The sequence below is a fragment of the Capra hircus genome, unplaced genomic scaffold, assembly GCF_001704415.2.
Source record: "Capra hircus breed San Clemente unplaced genomic scaffold, ASM170441v1, whole genome shotgun sequence".
Lineage (NCBI taxonomy): Eukaryota > Metazoa > Chordata > Mammalia > Artiodactyla > Bovidae > Capra > Capra hircus.
Genome location: NW_017189630.1, coordinates 316,122 through 336,632, shown reverse-complemented (window position 1 = coordinate 336,632; position 20,511 = coordinate 316,122). Strand labels below are relative to the sequence as shown.

Sequence of the window (20,511 nt, the reverse complement as noted above, 5' to 3'; positions counted from 1 at the left end):
CAAAGACCACAGTTTGGATGCTGTCTATGCAAACTATGAAAGCCCAAGTACATAGCAAAGATGCACTCATTTGCAATGCGGGGAAGACACCTGGAGAGAGACACAGATAGCTTTATAGCCATCCACAGAGAAGTATTAAGCAGATGGTGGGGAAGGACGGGCCTTCTCCATACCCGAATGTACTCTAGCCAGTGGGTCCCATCTACATTGGACAGCCAGCGTGCCTCATCAATGGCCGGGTACGCAATCTCCTTCAGTTTTCGCAGCGACTCTCTCATGACGTGAATGTTGTGAATCTCCAGGAACATGAGTTCAGCGTTTGGGTAGGCACTTTCACTTTCATAGCCCCCACCCTTTGCCTGTGAAAACAAAAGACAAATGTCACTTCATCTCAGTGAATTTTTACTGTTCTGCTGCTGCTGCTGCTGCTGAGTCGCTTCAGTCGTGTCCGACTCTGTGCGACCCCACAGACGGCAGCCCACCAGGCTCCCCCGTCCCTGGGATTCTCCAGGCAAGAACACTGGAGTGAGTTGCCATTCCCTTCTCCAATGCATGAAAGTGAAAAGTGAAAGTGAAGTCGCTCAGTCGTGTCTGACTCTTAGCGACCCCGTGGACTGCAGCCTACCAGGCTCCTCTGCCCATGGGATTCTCCAGGCAACAGTCCTGGAGTGGGGTGCCAGTGCCTTCTCCGACTGTTCTTCCTAGTGCTGCCAGATAGAGGCCACTCAGAAAGCCTCAGACTCATCTGTGTATCATAATAAGCCTCCTACATCCTTGTATAAGTTTCCCATGGTTGCTGAAAGTACCACCAGCTGAGTGGCTTAAAGTGACAGGAATGTCTTCTCTCTCAGTTCTGAAGGCTGGAACTCCAAAATCAAGGTACTGGCAGACCCGTGCTCCCTCAGAACCCTCTTGGAGAGGATCCTTCTTTGCCTTCTTCAGCTTCTGGTGGCCCGGGATGTTCCTGGTTTATAGATACACTAACCTCTAGCCCATCTTCACATGGTCTTCTCTTTGGGTCGGTGTCTCTTCTTATAAGGATTAGTACCTACCCTCATTCAATATGGAGGCTTCTCTGGTGGCTCAGATGGTACAGAATCTGCCTGCAATGCAGGAGACCCGGGTTTGATGACCTCCTCTTTTCACTTGATTACCCAATTACTTAATTTGCCAAGACCCTATTTCAAAGCTGGGCTGCAGCCACAGGTGCCAGGAGTTGGGACTTTAACACATAGTTTTTAAATGGAAACATAATTCGACCCACAACAATCTTCTGTCACCTGTCAGCAGTTTTAAAATGATTAACAATTAGATCTTATACAAGGTGAACTGGGTTTTAAAACCTTCTGCCATCTATCTAAATAAAAAGGTTGTACTACTGCAAAACTGTACAAAATAATTTGTAAATCTCAGTGAGATTTATTTAAGTAATTTAAGTAAAATAAAATGCAAATATAACAAAAAAGACAATATGGCTCACTCTTTGGTAATCTGATAACAAAAGCTTGTCCATAATTAGCTTATACTTTGTAGAGGTCAACATCCAAACCACATCTGTTATAAGAATAAGTGAAAGTAAAAGTGTTAGTCACTCAGTCGCGTTCAACTCTTTGTGACCCGATGGACTGTTGCCCACCAGGCTCCCTCTGTCCATGAATTCTCCAGGCGTGAATACTGGAGGGGGTTGCCATGCCCTTCTCCAGGGCATAGAGAAACTGAAACCCCAATACATTGCTGGTAAAAGTTAAAATTATGCAGTCTCTGTAGAAAAAGATTTGCCAGTTCCTCAAAAAGTTAAACATAGAACTACCATATGACCCAGAAATTCCAGCTCCCACAGAACTAAAAACAGGTATTCACATGAAAACTTGTATGCAACAAATCGTAGCAGCGATATCCACAACAGCTAACAGCTGAAAGCAATCCAAATGTCCATCGATGAATGAGTGGAGAAACAAAGTGTGCTGTATGCTTACAATGGATTATTTCTCAGCTACACAAACGAATGGAGTACTGCTTCGTGCTACAACAGAGAAACCATGAAAACATCATGCCAAGTGAAAGCAGCCAGGCACCTAAGACCAGACAGGGTATGATTCCATTTATATGAAGTGTCCAGAAGACGGCAATCCACGTGGAAAGTATTAGCGGTTGACACAGGTCGGGGAGAGGGGAGGATGGGGAGTGACTGCCAGTAGGCACAGGGTTTCCAGCTAAGGCTGTGGAAGCATTCTGGAATGAGACAGTGGTGATTGCCACATAACACTGAATTGTAAAATTTGGGATGGTTTCTGGAGGAGGAACACAGCGTTGGGCTTTGGGTGATGGAGCTGTCTCGGGGAGCAGGATGCACAGCTCTATAGCATGAATGAGGGGGCTGGGTGGTGGCTCTGGGTGTGGGTCCAGGGCTCAGGGCCAGTGTGTGTGGCCAGGACAGAAGTCAAGGTCAGAGGAAGGCCAACATTCAGGGAATGCAGAGCAAACGAGACTGAGGAGAGCAGCTGGAGACTGGAGTATAAAGAGAAAAGGGAAGAGAGTCTTTCAAAATCGAGAGGGTACTCAACTGCGTCAAAAGCTTGACAAGAAGGCACTTGGTGGCCTTACTGTAAACAGTCCGGAAACAAGAATGGTGGAGCCAGCTCCAAGGGGAAGGGGACAGGGACTGGGGAGGGCTTATCTGCACAGATGGACAGACTTCGTGGGAGCCAGTTGGCATAGGAGCAGGCTGGGCAGAGCCAGCAGCAGTCAGGGGAGGACACAGGGGTCCATGAGGAGGTGACCTTCATTTCCAGGCCATGGGGTACAGTGGGATGTGGGTTCCAGCTGTGGGGTGCAGTGGGATGTGGGCAGGTGGGGGCAGTTCCTGTCCGAGGGCTGGTGTGTTCTGTGCAGAAGCAAACACAGCCAGCGGTCACAGATGAGAGGCGTGGGGCTGGGGAGAAGGTGGGGAGCCCAGCCCTGAGCCTGCGGTTCTGCTCAGCAGTCCTGGTATGGCCCTGGGGCAGGCCGGCAGCAAGGAGCAGGGGAGCATGCCTCAGCCTGAGGGTGCAGAATAGGGGCTGCAAACACGACTGGTAGGGAAACAACAGCACGGAATGACGGAAGACTCTCCGTCCACTGCGGACAACACAGCCTATACCCTAGTCCTGCCTGTGGGGCACGGTGACGTTTTTCATAACAATACCCTTTGTACCCACTGAAGATGCTGCTGGTTGAGGGATTCAAGGCACAGGCCTTGGTGGCAGGAGTGTGGGCTTTATCATCCCAGCCCTGCCCCTCCCCCAGTAGCTCACCTTCTGTCTGAGCCTCAGATTTCTCACCTGAAATACTGCAGAGGCTCACTATGGGGATTAAATACTAACTAAATTTAAACTATCAAATGAAAGCTAATCTGTGCAAGGCTCAGCACCCCTTACCCACTACTTGGCACCTTTGTATTATGACCTCCCTCAGCACCTACCATGCAGAGCCTTGAGACAGGCAATGACTTGGACCTGGTCCCACCAAGGAAGCCTGGAGGCTGGGGCAGAGGCCCCATACCCAGTAAGTGCATGAGTGCAGAGGACACCTGCTTAGGGCTGGTGTTAACCAGGAGAACCGAGTTAAAGCCAATGGGTTGCCTGAAAACTGATTACTAAAGCTCCAAATAAGACAAATAACAATCAGAAAGTGGGATCATGGGAGAAATAGAGCATGAGTGCCTACTCTGTGCCAGGACAGAGAGCAGGCACCTGGAGGTCTGGAGACAGAAGAGGGTAAGGAGAGTGAGAAGGGACCTGTAGGTAAAGAGCAAGTTAGCCAAGATGTCGGTGGTCAGGCAATCTCACCCCATAGCTTCTTGCTCTCACCCCACGTTCTGTAAATACATGGTTATGTAACAGCTGAGATAACTTACAGCACTGTGCATGCGTGTCATGATGTACCCGTTTGGCCATGGGCCACTCTTGCTCTGTAAATATATATAAGCTCCACCTGAAAATTCCTTGTAGGTCTGTTATGGCTGCACCTGCTGGGTCAACCACGAGAGAATACAGCATGTCTGGTGCTATGGCCACCCCACCCGCCATGAGAGAATAAATATGTCTGCAGTTCCTACAGCTCCTTGAGTTTTCTTCCAGCTCCCCTACTCACACGTTGCCTACCCTGGGTTCAGCAAACAATATGAACAGTGAGACAACTGGCAGGCTGATACAGTGAGACAGGGCCCCACGTATACCCCAGCAGGAATGGAGTGGAGAGGCTCAAACTTCTGGAAGATGTGATCCTGCTGGCCAGCCCTCCCTCTATGGGGGCAAAGCAGGGTTCCAGAGAGAAGCCAGCTATGTTGGGACACTGGTCCCCACTGGCCTCCAAGTCCCCAAGAGTCAGCTCACAGCAGTGGCGGCAGGGCCATCCTCAACCCTCAGGGAAAAACAAGAGTCACAGCCCTTGGGAAGGAGGTGGCTGAAGAATGGCTCAGGTTTCATGATTACAGGCCAGCTGCTCAGTGCCTAATGAAGGCTCTTCAACCACCAGATGCAGACCCTAGGCAGTGGGGAGGATTCTCACGTGAAAATATCAAAGTTTCACAGAGGGTGGCCAACTCCCAAAGAGGCTGTCAGGACAGGATTTCCACATACTCAGACACCAAAGGCCACACAGCTCCCCACTGCTGCAGACTGAGTGTTTATGTCCCTCCCAAAATCTCCATGTCACACTGAATCCCCAGTGGGACTGTATTAGAAGATGAGGAAGGTGGAGCCCTGACGATCGGGACAGCACCCTTCTAGGAAGAGACAGGACAGAGTCTACCCCTTTCTGCTCTGGTGGGGTGAGGACACAGCAAGAACATGGCTCTCTGCAAGCCAGGACATGGGCTCTCAGTGCACACTAACTGCTGGCACCCTGATCTTAGATTTCCAGCTTCCAGAGCTTTGAGAAATAAGTGGTACTGTTTATAGCTACCCAGCCTATGATATTTAGTTATAACTGCCCAAGCTGACTAAGACACCCCTTCCTCTAATCTCCCCCGACACTCATCTGTTGGCATCTGGGACCTCTCCCTTCCCTTCACTGGGTTCCTCTATTACCTGCCCCAGGCAGCATTTCAGGGGCTCTTGTGCCAGGGCCCTGCACCTGTGACCTACACTCCTTCAGTAACTTCATCCCCTCCTATCCACGGCTGCAATCTCCACCTGACATGCTACCGGGCCCCGGGCTCAACCTCCAATCTGACCTTTTTCTGAATTCCAGAGCTGTATCCTCCCCACACAGGCTCCTCAACTTGTAACAGCTTAAAAAGAAATTCCTTCCCTTCCCTTTCACTTTCCCAAGAAGAAAGCTAACTTAAAGCTGGCCTCTGTAATGAAGTCAGGACTTCTAAGTTAACATCCAGTGCCACTCACCATCAGGTCCCCCATGGAAAGACGAGCCTGCCCACCCACCAACAGCTCTTTGTTCCAGTTGGGGAGCGGCTACTGTGTGGCAGCCCAGTTCTGGGGATCCAGGTATGCTCAGTACCCTCCAGTCCCTGCTGTTGAGGGGCAAGACACATACTGAGTGAGGAATTGGCAGTGTGCTGAGGACTACAGAAAGGAAAGAGCAAAGCACCCTGGCATGGGAGACCACCCTGGGGAAGTGACATTCCCACTGTGACCAGAAGGACGGGGCAGTGGTTAGGTGCACATGTGGAGACTGGGAGATGGCGCTGGGATATGCTGAAGGAACTGAAAGGTGCCGCCACAACTGGGATGTGGGCCTCAAAGGTGTGGCAAGGCTGGAAGGAAAGGGCCTTCAGCTTGGAAGGCTTCAGAGGCCCTGTTCAGAAACTGGTTGTCATTGCCTCAAGGCACTAGGGGTGCCCAGAGCTGGACCTTTAGAAAATCCCTCTGGCCATGATATGGAGAAGGGGTGGAAGGGAGCCTCTACAGAGTACCAGCAAACTGAATCCAGCAGCATAGTAAGAAAATTATTCATCATGACCAAGTGGGATCTATCCTAGAAATGTGAGGGCTTATATGAGTACAGTACTAGGTGGCAGTAACAAAGCACCACAAAGCAGGTGCCCTAGAGTGACACATTGATCCCCTCACAGCTCTGGAGGCTAGAAGTCCAAGATTGAGTTACTGGCAGGGTTAGTTCCTTCCAGAGGCTCTGGCTTCCAGGGTCTGTGGCAACTCTGGGGGCCACTTGACATGTAGCTGCATGGCTCCAATCTCTGCCTTCACTGTCACATGGTCTGGGTCACTGTCTCTACACGACCTTCTTATCAGGACACACATCATTGGGTTTTAGGCTTACCCTAATCCAGTCTGACCCCGTATTAACTAATTGTATCTGCAAAGACACAATTTCAAAATAACGTCCCATTCTGAGGTCCCAGAGGATCATGAATTTGGGGGACATGCTATTCATACCACTACATCAGTCTACATACAAAAATCAGCCAATGTATCGATAATACACCACATGACATAGAATGAAGGGGGAAAGTACATGATCAGATCTATTGATACAGAAAAGGCTTCTGAAAATCCAATATCCTTTCATGGTTTTTCATGATAAAACCATTCAACAAAAACCTAAGAACTGAGGGGAATTTCCTTAACCTGAACAGGGCATGTATGAAAAACCACAGCTAATATACCCAGTGTGAAAGACTGAAAGCTTTCCCTTTAAGATTAGGAACATGATAAGGATTCCTGCTTTCACCACTTCTATTTAACAGGGTCCTAGAGAGTAAGTACCCTTCTGGCTGCTAGATGGGATTCTGCCAGATTCGTGAATCACCTAATAAAGCCAACTGGATATTCCAAAAAATAAAACTAAAAAGCAAAACATGGTACTTGAGGTTCTTGCCAGGCAATTAGGCAAGAAGAAGAAATAAAACACATCGAGACTGGAAAGTAAGAAGAAAAACTATCTCTACTTGCAGACATGATATATATAGACAAGCTAATGGGGCCTTGGACAGATAAATATCCTTGTCTGGTTCCTAAACACATACACCACTAGAGTTGAAATCATTCTAGACATGCAATTTGGTGTCCGGCTCCTATCCCCTCTGTGTGGGATAAAACATAATGGACTGCCCTAGCTCCATTGGATGTTTAGAGATTGCCTCCATGAAGGTAGCTTTTATCATGTTTTTTTACAATTTCCTGGGGACAGTACTACAGTAGTGACAGGAAGCACTCTCAGAAAGACCGACAGGGGTCACTGGATTCACCAGCTGTGGGGAGCCAGGGGAGCTGACTGATTAAGCACGACTTTTTATAGGAGGCTGAAAAATGCCTCCCCCTACCCCATAAAGATATATACACCAAATCCCCGGCAACTGTAAATGTGCCCCCTTTTTATAGGTATGATTGAGGTTCTTGAGGTGAAGAGAGAATCCTGGGTTATCTTGGGTGGGCCCTAACTGCCATTCCAAGCATCCTTGGAAGAGAGAAGAGAAGACATAGAGACACAGGGAGGGGGAGGCTCTGTGAAGACAGGGGCAGGCACTGGAGTGCTATGGCCGCATGCACAGAGGAGCTGCCAGAAGCCCAAAGAGGCAGGGAATGGATCTCCCCAGAAAGCTTCAGGAGGGCACTACAGCCAGATCCCAGAAGGGTATGAGGATAAAGGTGCGCTGTTTTAAGCCACCAAGTTTGTGGTCCTTGGTTCAGCACCTCAGGGAACTCAGGTGCTGTCCATCTTCCTCCTTGTCCTAGTCCTCTCCCAGCTTCCCCGCCTCAGTAGCTGATACCACTGTTCATTCCTCTCACCCCATTTCCATCCTGATGCAGCCCTCTACATGAGACACCATCACCCCCACCCACCCCACCCCCCGTTACAGAAGAGGCTTCTGGAGCGGTTAGGTAACTTGCTCAGGGTTCTACCAAGCACCAAGGGGCAGAGCTGGGAGGAAACTCCAGGTGTAACTGAACGCAAAGCCAAGGGTTGTCACTACCCTGCCTCTTAGGCTGGTCTGGATATGCTTAGCTTTTGTTGCCTGGGAAACAACCAAGAGGGGATACCAACCAGATGATGGGATGTAAATCCCATTTGGACCTCAGTAGGGATCAGGACGGGAGAGAAACCTGGGAGGGCAAACTCAACACGGAGGCAGTGTTGAGAGTCAGGACGATGGAGGAGATGGCACAGGGAGATTGGGCAAAGGAGAAAAGAGGACCCAGACTGGGTTCGAGGCATGCTGCCATCTGCCAATTGGGAAGAGGAAGAGGAAGCAGGAAAGGAGGCTGAGCTGGCCAGGCTGCAGAGAGAGAGGTCCTGGGGCAAGAGATGTCATGAGAGCCAAGAGCATGGAGCCATCCACTCTGGGTCAGTAGTGAAAACGACCTGAAAGTTCAGTAGTGAAGTTAACCTGAATGAGTTCTCAGGGACAGGCACCCATAAAACCTTCACATGCAGTCTAGGGAGGAGGTATGCTGTTACTCCCAGTTCAGAGGAGGTGACTGCAGTCTAAAGAGATGCAGTGCCTGCTCACAGTCACGTACAAACAACCATCTGACCACTATGCTCCCTCAGTGTGAGCTGGACATCCCCCTCCCCAAGGCCCATGGTGGGGGCTGCTGGGCAGTTTGTGTGTATGGCCCATAGCGGCACACATGTTAAGGGCACACCTGATGGCTTGTTTGCTCTTTGAAGTCTTGGGAAGGGCTCCGTCTGACAGTGAGACGGGGAGGTAGGAGGTTGGCTTTTTGGAGGACGTGGGCAACAATGGAATAATCACTGAAGAAAGCAGGGGCACAAGCTGCCAAGAGAAACAAATACCTCCAAGCACTGCTGAGGTGAGGCACAGCAGGGGAGCCCTCAGGCACTCCCCTTCTTGCCCTTTTCGTAAATGACATGCTCAGGCATACATAAGATGTATCTTTCCACAGATCATCCAAAACCACCTCAGATGCCACCTCCTCTGTGAAGCCTGGCCCAGTGGCACAAGCTCCACCAGAATGGTGAACTGTGCCTACTAGGAGCACCTTGCCTCATCTACCCTGGAGTTTCCCCAGCACTTGCTCCCTAGTATGTGCTCATTACATGTTTGTTACCCGAGTATCATTTTACAGGTAAGCATGAGTTAATGCTGGGAAAGATTGAGGGCAAGAGGAGAAGGGGACAAAAGAGGATAAGATGGTTGGATGGCAACACCATCTCAGTGGACATGAGTTTGAGCAAGCTCTGGGAGATTCTGAAGCACAGGGAAGTCTGGCATGCTGCAGTCCATGGGGTCGCAAAGAATCGGACATGACTGAGTAGCTGAACGACAACATGAGATGGTAAGGGCTGTCCCCACCATCCCAATACCTGAAATTCCTCATGGAAGGGCCAGGACTCTGACTGCCACAGGCCTGCCAGCAGGACTGCACTGTCAGCAAGTCATATGGGGAAAATAGAAAGGACTCCACTCAGAGCCTTTCCATTGGAAAGAGGGCATTGGAGGTTGGGCCGCACAGCCCCGCCCTGTCAGCTGGTGGGATTGCATGGAGCTGGGTGCCTTGTTTCATACAGCTGACTCCGTTGGTACAGAGCTTCAGGCCAGATATGAATTGGTCAAGTAATCAAAGGTTAAAGGGACTTCCATGGGCCTCACAATCCTTTCACTAAAATGCTTACTAGATTCTCTAGGTGATCATTCTCTTTCTGGGTCTTCACTTTCTGGGTCAGCAGACAGGATTGTGGAGGGGCAATGAGAAGACCAGGTTCATGAGGGCTGGAGATCTAGGAGGCCCGCTGTGGACTGCTCCATAGGAGTCCACCTTCATGGGGCTATCTGAATGGCATGATGCTTTACAAACAGTTGACAGGAAGAGCTTCTGCAGTACCTTGTTTGTGTCGGCAACGCTGTTTTGCCGGGCATCAAAGATGATGAGTTTGTGAGCCTGTGCATTAGCATCCATTATTGTTTGCAAGTACTTCTCATCTTCCTTGCAGCGCTTATCATTGGGACCCACAAGCGGCTGGCTGCAACGGGTAATTGTTGCCTGGCTTTCTGGATGAATCCATGACAACACCTAGTGTTTGAAAGCAACAAGTATTAGTACGGTCCTAAACCAATATGTGCTCTAATGTACCTGTGTGTATGCTCAGTTTCTCAGTCATGTCTGACTCTTTGAAACCCCATGAACTTAGCCCTCCAGGCTCCTCTGTCCATGCAGTTCTCCGGGCAAGAATATTAGAGTGAGTTGCCATTTTCTTCTCTAGGGGATCTTCCCAACCCAGGGATCGAACCCAGGTCTCCTGGGTCTCCTGCATTGGCAGGCAGATTCTTCAGCACTGAGCCACCAAGTTCTTAAGCACACCTGCTTTTTTTTGTATTTTTGTCAAAAGGGATGGTTCAGCCTGAAGACAGTGTGAAAGCAGCCATGAGACTCAATGTTTGGATCAGGCTGAAAGGAGTCTGACTAAGTGAGCTCTAAAAAATCTCCTTTGCCTTTAAAATTCTAGGATTCTAAGAAAAACAGAAACTAAATCAAACCATGACTAACACCAAGCCCATTTCTATTTGATCAACTGATTTTGTCTTCTCATTTAAAAACACCTTTGAATCTCAACTGTGACTCAGATGGTAAACAATCCGCCTGCAATGCAAGAGACCCGGCTTTGATCCCTGAGTTGGGAAGATCCCCTGGAGAAGGGCATGGCAACCCACTCCAGTATTCTTGCCTGGAGAATCCAATGGACAGAGAAGCCTGGTGGGCTATAGTCCATGGGGTCACAAAGAGTCAGACACGATTGGGCAATTAACACTTGGATCTCAACAATGGCGTACATGGTCAGATGAGGACAAAGTAAACAGTCTCTTGTAAAATCTAAAGCTATGTCCCCAAACCTACCATTTTCCTCCAGTGTCCAAGACACTTGGGGTCAACCAGATAGCACATGCAGGGCTCAAGACATGCACTCCCTCCCTAACTGTGGTTCCCTCCCTAATACGTATCCCCAGTGTACACATATATCCAAACTCATCAAACTGGATCCACTAAACATGTGCAGGGTCTTTTGTATACCAACAAATCATTTAAAATACTTCATCCCCTGTTGGCTACTATTTCTCTCTGCAATGGTGGCCCTCCCAGTACAGGTATAGCCTTCCCCTCAGTATCTAAGAAAGAATGTATTTTCTCCAGGATGATTCAGTGACACCAGTGACACAAACTGTCAGCACACTAGCAAGCTTAGCCCTCTGCTATCTATACCATGTTTTGAAAGCATGACTGAAGTTACCCTGGTACTTAGTAACATGAACTCATGGCAGGTGGGGTCATAGCAGGCAGACAAAATGCTTATATAATTAGATAGTTATTGAGAATCAAAGATATGTTCAGGTTTATAGACTTATTTTTCTACTTTCCATTTTCTTCATGAGATTTCTTCTAACTTGCTTTTCCCCATATTAGACCAAATACAGTATATGTTCATATCTAAATAACATTATTATTACTTACCGGGATTCTACCTTTTGCTCGAAATGCTGCTACTTTTGAAAGATCATCATCTTTTACACTAGTTGGCACAACAATGATGGCAGGGTAGGTGTCACAGAGCTCATAATTACTGTTTACTTTGGATATTTTCCAACTTTCATTTGGCAAGCCCTGCAAGGTGTCAGAGGAAAGTTGGTGGTGTGTGTGGGGACCATACTTTTACACTTTCAAAAAGTACTAAGCATGAACCACATCCAATTATTTTCTAGTAAAACCCATTTGTAATTCATTGTTCATTACTGCTTAAAAGATTAAATATACATTTATTTTATATAAGCCATTGCCTACCTAATTAATTTTTTAAAAAATCTAATGAAGCATAATTTCCAAACATACTAAAACATGCAAATTATATACTTGAATTCCAGTCCTATGTATTTCTTATCATGTTTTTTATAACAAGTGAGCATAGCGTTGTTCTTTAAAAATACCCACGGAAGTCCTTTAGAGAAACAGAAACTTCTTTAAAATGTCTAAAGGAATATAAAGTCACCGTACCAAATATAAGGTGTGGACCAAGAGTAAATGTCATGAAAATAACGTCTCATTGGAATATCTTCAAACTAACAATGCACTAAAGAACTTCTAGGTAGAGAAACGCCATCAGACTGACATAGCCATGTCTTATACTCATAATCTAATTTAAGCCATTGCTTTATCCTTACTAATCAACTTAGTATCAGAATACCTAATAAAAACCATCTGGTTGGTTTCTTTGTAACCCCTCCCCCTCATCCTGGTACTTCACTTGCCCTCTGAAAAAAGGAAGAACAAACAGCGGCACAGCTGAAGGCATGGTGCAAGGAGAATGGGCATCCAGAGCTGAAGAACCAGCAGACTAGGTGAGTTACACCCATGGACAACTTTTTGCAAAAGGTTTCTTCTCCACTACATTTCTACCATTTTAGGAAAACGATGCTCAACCTATTATTTTCCAGTTGATAAGCATCACACTTTACCTGTCTTTTATATTCAGATACTGGATCATAAACTTTCCATCCATTCACTGGAAATTTTTCTTTATAGTTGAAGGCAAAGAGTGTCTGGATACAAAAGCACAAAATAGACACGTCAGCATCTTTGCACTGTCACATGCACACTACTAAAGCTTTTCAGTCAGTTATGAGCTGAATGTATTGAGTCCTACTTTAATCTATAACATTTTGTAAAACAACAAATTTGAAGTTTTCTTCATCATTACACAGAACTGACACAGTTTAAGTACTCAATGTTCGTTACCAACAGAGGGAAAAGAGATAAAGGAAACCTCTGGAAGAAAGAATAACTAAACATGACATTTTTAGACTGCCACGAAGGCATTCAGACGCGCACAAAAAGAAGGTTATTTCCATGTACTTACCTGCCCATTGGAAAGAGGAAACGCATGTTTGTTGAGGTTTTCAAATATCCCTAGTTTACTCTGTTCTTCCTGTTTATAAGCAAGTCGCAAGTTCCTCATATCCTGTTAAACAATTAGCAAACCTCATTTATTAAACATGTATTGAGTACCTATGAGGTAGACCTCATGGTATGAAGAGACAAAATATTTTTATTCATTTCTCACAAAATGTAGTTGGCCCTCCATATCTGCATGCTCCATACCCACAAATTCACCCAAGCATGGATCAAAAACATTGGGGAAAAAAGTTCCAAAACACACAACTTGTCAAGCAACTATTTACATAGCACTGACATAGCACTAGGTATTTAAAATGATGTAGAGATGATCTAAAGTACACAGGAAGATGTGCAGAGACTGTATACAAATATGATGCCATTTTACATTTGGGCATTCATGTCTCCAGATGTTGGTATTTGCTGGCGAGGGGGTGTCCTGTAACTAGTCTCTGGTGGACACCAAGTGGTGACTGGACTCCATTTTACTCCAACTAACAAAAGGCAATTCACAAAACACCTCCAACAAGATAATAAATTGAGGAAAATGGAACAAAGGGGAGGTGTTAGGGGGGAAAATTCATCAGATGGAACCAGGAGTAAGGTTAGTACATAAAAGTGGTACATCAAATGGTGTGCCCTTCTGTGCTAAAGGTGTGCCATAAAATCAGTTCTGGCTTAAGCTGCTCAAAGAATCAATTATGGAATTCACACCATCCATCAAATAGAAATCCAACAGAGGTTTCTCCTCTGAACTCGGAGCAAGGATTCTATGTCATGTAGAGACGGTGGCTCTCAGTGACTTCCTTACAGAAATTATAATGTTGCTTCTCAAGATAAGTATCTGAAAGCCCCCTGCTGCACAAGCTGTCAGCCTGAAGCCCAAGTGGAAGTTGTCAGGAGCAAGGCTGACAAGGTGGTTCAAAGGGTGCAATGTCTTCCCAGGACTGGCTTGAGCACTACACCCTGACCTTTCTAAGCTTACGCTCTTTGTTAAAACAGGAATCTCATTCTTTAATCTTACATGGAATTCAAAAATAAATATGACCACAAACAAATTAAAGCAAAAGCAATTGGGGAAGTGAGGAAGGTATTGCTGTGGTATTATTTATAACAGTGAAAGAATGGAAATAACCTAAATGCCTATCACTAAATAAGGGCTGGCTCAATGAACTACAGTACTACTGATGGCATACTACAGAGCTAATGAAAACAAGAAGTGGCTCATTAGGTACTGCTAGCAAGGAATTCCAAGATAGTAGTTGAGGATGGTAAGAAAGGTACAGAACAATGAATGTAACACACGACCATTCACATTTTCAGACACAGGCTTGTATGCAGAGGCCATCTATGGAAACTGGTGCCAGTGGGTGCCTGCACAGAGTGGATCAGGGTGGCTGGAGAGAAACTTACTTTTTGCTACACACAGTTTTTGTACTTTCTGAATTGCATATCACCTGTTTAAGCATGGTCCTGGTAATTCTACACTGAAGAACATTTGAAAACTGCTTTCCACAAAGACTCACCTTGGCCACACACACACAAAAAATATAGGAAAGCAACTACAGGACACCTGCCTAAGTGATATAACTTCCTGCTGTGCCCTCCCACCAAGCTACTCTGGCTACACACATGCTCCTCAGTTGCTGACTGAGCTGACTTGCTATATAGGATTGCTCAGTTCAGAAAGAGAAGGCAATGGCACCCCACTCCAGTACTCTTGCCTGGAAAATCCCATGGACGGAGGAGCCTGGTGGGCTGCAGTCCATGGGGTCGCGAAGAGTCAGACATGACTGAGCGACTTCACTTTCACTTTTCATTTTCATGCATTGGAGAAGGAAATGGCAACCCACTCCAGTGTTCTTGCCTGGAGAACCCCAGGGACAGGGGAGCCTGGTGGGCTGCTGTCTATGGGATCACACAGAGTCAGACATGACTGAAGCGACTTAGCAGCAGCAGCAGCTCAGAGGCAAAGGCATTGCCAGCAAAGACAGAGCATGTGTGAAGCCCCAGGAGTCTGAGTGTGGCAAGGGTTGGCGGGGTCCAAGGCAGGTGGGAGCAACTATAGGAATGGGATGGCAAGAACAAGGGGAGGTGGGCTGGAGTGGGAGCTGCCAAGGAAAGCAAGCCCGCTCACACCATGGGGTCTCCGTGTTTTCCCTCTAGCCCAAGGGCAACTACTGAAGAGTTCTGAGTAGGTAAATGACCTGTTCCACAATTACAGAATTGACTCACCCACCCCACCCTCGGCTTTAAGTTCTGCAGAGGATTCCCACTGCTCTGCCTGTGGAGAATCCTGGAGAATCAGGACTGCCACCGTGGACCCGAGGGGAGGACAGCCACGTGTTGCTCGAGAGATGCTAGGAAGCCAGCAGATTTCCGACCCGGCACAGTAAAGGCTTATTTGAAAACGTGAGTTCAACTGCAGTCTAGGGCCAACCAGCAAGAGCCTCACTCAGAGATATGATGGAGGCAGACAGACTGGCAGGAATCTAATCCAAACCCCAAACTGGGAAGGGACCTGGATGGTGCTGCAGACAGGATCTCTTGCCTGGTATTTTAGGTGAGGTTGTTAGTGAACTGTATTCCACAAGGCAAAGTCATTGGAATACAGTATCAGTTAAGGTGTTTCTTAAATGACTTTGTTGTTGTTCAGTTGCTCAGTTGTGTCCTACTCTTTGCAACCCCATGGACTGCAGCTTGCCAGGCTTCTCTGTCCTCCATTGCTCAGAGTTGGCTCAAATTCATGTTCATCTTTCATTAGTCCTCATCAAAGCTGTCACACAAATTTTACTTAATCCATTGGAGGAAAGGGACAAAATCAAAATTAAGCATGGCTCAGGTGCAAATTCCAACAAGAAACTCAACTGTGTTTTTAATCACAGAATTTATGAATATTGTTGTCCCTTTAGGGATTCCTGGGTAGCTTAGTAGTAAAGAATCCACCTTCCAATGAAGGAGACACAGGAGATGTGGGTTTGGTCCCTGGGTCAGGAAGATCCCCTGGAGGAGGAATTGGCAACCCATTCCAGTATTCTTGCCTGGAAAATCCCATGGACAGAGGAGCCTGGCGGGATACAGTCCATGGGGTTGCAAAGAGTAGGACATGACTGAGCAACTGAGCACACACATGTCCACTGTCCCTTTAGGAAGTCTCTGACTGAAAACTAGTATTATAATGACAAACTGCCAAAAAAATACTGATCTCTGCTTTCCACTTGATTTCTCTGAAATGTAACAAATCATGTCACCACCTAGGTTACAGGTCCATGTTAATTGGAACACTTCAACAGAAAAGAAGCAGTTTACTTCAACAGCTTATATAATGGTCTGAATTGGCTGATGAAAGGTTGAAGAGGTTTGTGTCCTGAAGACATCTGAGTGACTAACGTCCAAATTATTCTTACTATCCAAGAGTCCAAGGATGTTCCAGCTGGCTGCCCCATCTCAGTTTCTCTCTGTCTGCACCGTACCTTGCACACGATCTCTATGCCACAAGAGTTGTCTCCATGGCTTTGTGCTCCAATCTTTTCAACTCTGCTGATCACTCCCAGGGGGACATCGAGGACGAAATGTGGGTCCTGGGTTCACAGATGAACATGAATGCCAATCAGTGTCAGTCAACAGAGTTTTCCAATTCAAGTCTTCACTGGCTAAAAACATGTTTGCTTATTACTTTGACTTTCCTCTTGGTTCTGGCTAAGACACCAAGGTCTGGTTTATCAACTACTTAGTGATGTAGATGTCAAGAGTATAATTAAACCCCACCCCCCACCCCCGTGAAAGTGTTAAAGTGTTACTTTACTTTAATACTTCTTTTCAACATAGAAAATCTGCTTGCACATCTTAAAATGGGCACATTTTAAAACTGACTCTCAGTTTCTCTCAGAGTGGCAGGATTTCAGGATACTTTTTACTATCTTCTTTATTATATGCTTTCTTCTGCAGCATTTTAAAAAATAAAACCCATTTTTAAATACTCACTCTCTCTACATTCTTGAAGTACATCTTAAAGTCCGTCACTGTCAGGGTGCCAGTAACTGCTCCCACAAATGGGCAGATATACATGACATCTTTCACTGAAAGAAAAAACCCCAAATAGCATCTAGTGCCATTGGCTTGTGTTTCAATAAATCTTAACGTGAGTTTCCACAAATGCGTGATTCTAGTTTTCTAGGAATTTAAATTTTTTCATTACTTTAAATAAAGGCATAGATGGATAGTCTTCTAATAAAATTCCATTTTTAACACAAAAGTCTTATTTGCTACCTAATGAGGTTTTAAGTAAAGAGCCTCATAATAAGTTACATTTTGTCATTTCTTTTCAAATAGTTCACATTTTCCCTGAGTGATAAATTAATCACATTCAAAAACATATTAATTAAACTCTGAAGACCCTGGGCTACATTTCATAAATCACTACTAATGAAAACTAACTAAAGCTAAACACTGTCCCCTGAAACATCTCCAAAAAAACTGCTTTACAGATGGCAAAAACCAAAACCACATCAAGGAAGTAGGGAAAGACTTCTTTGCTTCAAATTCTTCATCAGCTTCCATATTTCTTAATGTTTGTATCAATATCAACATCCTTCATATCAAAATCAACAACACATATGACTCCTATGAACGCTGGGACGCTCACACCAGTCACAAAGATACCACATCTTCCCAATGTTCCCAAAGTGCTTTTCCACTAAAAGTGCCATTCCACTGAAAGCTCAAGAATGGACACAGTCACTGATGAATCCGAGGGGATAAATAACAGCACTAAAGCTGTCATTCAGCCAAATTCTCAAAACACTTATATTAAACTTTTATAAAACTCATTATGTACTGAGTGGCTCCTATTGTTGGGGTTCTAGGTATAAATGACGAGATTCCTTCCTACTCATCAGGTAACCCCTGACGGATACTACACAGAAAAGCACCACAGAGCCTGATAAATGTTATCAGAACCATGTGGACTTGATGTGATAAGAGCTCAGAAAAGGAATGACTTAATTCAGCAGGGAGGCTGGAGAAGGGGAAGGGAGGAGAGGTTAACAAGTTGCCAGAGGTTAGTGTGGCTAGGTCCAAGGGTGCACGAGGACGATGGGACACGAGGCCAGAGATGACTCGTTCATCAGAGTTCATGGCAGTATTATTTGTAATAGCCAAACAACAGAAACAACCCAAGTGTCTGTCAATAGGTGAACGGATCAGCACGCTGTGATGTATCCACACAATGGAATATGACTCAGCAATGAAAAGGAATGACTGCTGACCACAGCACTCATGATATGGGTGAATATCACTACAATTAAGCAGAATGGGATAAGCAGACATACGGACATACTCAATGATTCCATTTCTATAAAACTCGAGAAAATATCAACAACCCTCTAGAGCTTGGGAAAGGGGCAGAAGGTATGGGTGACAGAGATTATAAAGGGCCCTAAGGAAACTTCTGGGAGGTGATACGCATATTCATTATCTTGACTGTGATGGTGGTTTCCCAGGGGTATAAAAGTGTCAAAACTCTTCACATTCACTTTAAATCTGTGTAGTCTGTCTGTCTGGAGTAGAAGGAGAGGGATGACAGAATTAGCTCTGCATTTTAGTCCCATCATTCCCAAAACAACACAGAGGCAGGGCTGGAAATGCTCCCAGAGGAGGAAAGGCCAGAGAGGCCGGTGGAGCACCAGGAGTGGATGAAGTTCCTGAAGCCCAAGAGAGAAACCGTTTCAAAACTCAGGTTGGGATGGACAGAGCCCAGAGCCACAAAGTAGGCTATCACAGAGGAAGAATGTGAGTGAAGGTCCTGGCAGGAGAGCCCAGCTACTCAAACACAACATGACCATGCTCCAGGACTGGGCACGTGCCTCTGGGAGGGAGCCAGGAGGGAAGAAGGCGACACTGAGCCTCGCACACCAGGCTGCCAACCCTAACCCCGGCAATCGTGAGCTGAAGTGGTCCCAGCTGGCTGCCCTCCCACCCAGCCTGGCACAGTGGACCGCCAGCTCAAATGCCTAGCCATCCACTGCAGGCCTCTGCCCTTATAATCCAGGGTGGGCGCACATGCCCTTTTCCTGCACTAAAATTGTACTTTCTGGACTCTTCAAAGCCACTAAAATTTCTCTGCCAAGTTCTCAAAATTGCCATTAAAAGTATGATGTGGATCATCCCTTTTCCTTCAGTGAAGGCTTCCAACAAATCATCGAACTGACATCACCGTGACAGTCTCACTTGCCTCAGTTCATGGGGCAAAGTTGGGCCCCTCTTCTGTTGGTACTGCCACCCGAGACTCACTTGGAGCTTCAAGGGATCCTCTATAGTCCCTCGTCTCTTAAGGTCATGATGACAGGAAGAAGGACAAGGTCTCATCCATTTGTCCCCAAATTAAATGGATTTGGCTGATCTCCAGCACATACATCACCTGTGCTTACGAGTAATGTGCCATGTCATTTTACGGATCTCCATGAGCAAAATGTACTCGTTAAACTTACCAATGGCTTTGATTGATTCTCCTGGGAAAAGTGGCGCTTCTTCCATCTGTGCCAGCTTATTTCCATCCCTTAGAGCCTGGCAAGAAACCAAACACGAGTAAATCTCCCTTTCCATCTGTAAACCTGGGAAGAATGGTAGTGCTCTGTGCTCTTGCTATGAGGCTACAGAAGCGTGCAAAATGTATGCCCCCCTCCCCTTACAAGACAATTTCAAAGCTCCACATCACAGGACACCATGCTGCATATTCGAGCAAATTGTTACACATACTTAAAAGTTCACAGTTAGAAAGCATTAATACAGAGATGGTTTGACATGACAGATAGATTCTGTAATCACTACACAGACAGCTATTACAAGGTGCCTCCAGAATTTGGAAATAAGGTCAAAAAAGGTTACCTTCTGAGCGTGAAACTAGTACAAATAAAATCATTAGATGCAGATGCTTAAGCAGCTGTAGAAATGGCCCAGCTATAAGAGTGTGTGGGAAACCCCAAAGTCTAATTTAAGAAAGCAGAGAGGGTCTCTTACTAAGGAAAGCCCTACTCTTAAAGCCTTATTTTATAAAATAAGAAAGCTTCCCTACTCCAACCCAGCTTCCTGCAGCTACACAATGTGTAGGAGGGAGGACAGGCGAGTATGCTTGTCAGTGTGTATACAGGCCACGAGAACGTGCCCTCAACTGGCAGACAAGAGTATTTCATCCACTCCTGCGGAGCAGGGTGTGTTGTTCATCAGGCTTTTCTCCCCAGTCAGTTCACACTGCTGATTCCACGCTTACCAAGCAAATTCCTAAAGAGGTATCAGGGTTCCTATTACAATATTACCAGGAAAAGGATGTCTTGGATGGCTGGAAGGATACATGCCCACATTTCTAAATGTCCAGATTGGCACTATGAACCAGTAGAGCCAGTCTCTGGCAAGCCTGGTTGGATAGCACCAGATAACTCAGGGGAGCTGAGAAAATGGTGTTCTTGAACTACAAATCTAGGGACCACAGCCTGAACTTTGTGCCTATTCCAAGGTACTGCCACCTTGTCCGATACTGCCAAGAAAACTGGTCACTTTCTCTGGGGATCTCTGACATAATGTGTCATGAAGAAGAGCAAGGTGTTCAAAACCCCATAAATTCCCAAGCTGTGTTTCATAGAGCACTAAATTC

The 20,511-nt window shown here is 46.1% G+C and overlaps 1 protein-coding gene across 6 annotated transcripts in view; it reads right to left on the bottom strand.

Annotated features, from left to right (window-relative positions):
- The window catches only part of MTMR1 (myotubularin related protein 1), a 60,937-nt gene that overhangs the window by 18,661 nt on the left and 21,765 nt on the right, over positions 1 to 20,511 (bottom strand). For all 6 annotated transcript variants that reach the window (XM_018044589.1, XM_018044585.1, XM_018044587.1 and 3 more), the window contains 8 exons: positions 19,352 to 19,427; positions 16,848 to 16,942; positions 16,337 to 16,444; positions 12,829 to 12,930; positions 12,428 to 12,511; positions 11,430 to 11,579; positions 9,807 to 9,995; positions 174 to 359 (listed from right to left, as the gene is read on the bottom strand). In XM_018044589.1, the coding sequence (XP_017900078.1) occupies positions 174 to 359; positions 9,807 to 9,995; positions 11,430 to 11,579; positions 12,428 to 12,511; positions 12,829 to 12,930; positions 16,337 to 16,444; positions 16,848 to 16,942; positions 19,352 to 19,427 (990 nt within the window). The remainder of the gene's footprint in view (positions 1 to 173; positions 360 to 9,806; positions 9,996 to 11,429; positions 11,580 to 12,427; positions 12,512 to 12,828; positions 12,931 to 16,336; positions 16,445 to 16,847; positions 16,943 to 19,351; positions 19,428 to 20,511) is intronic.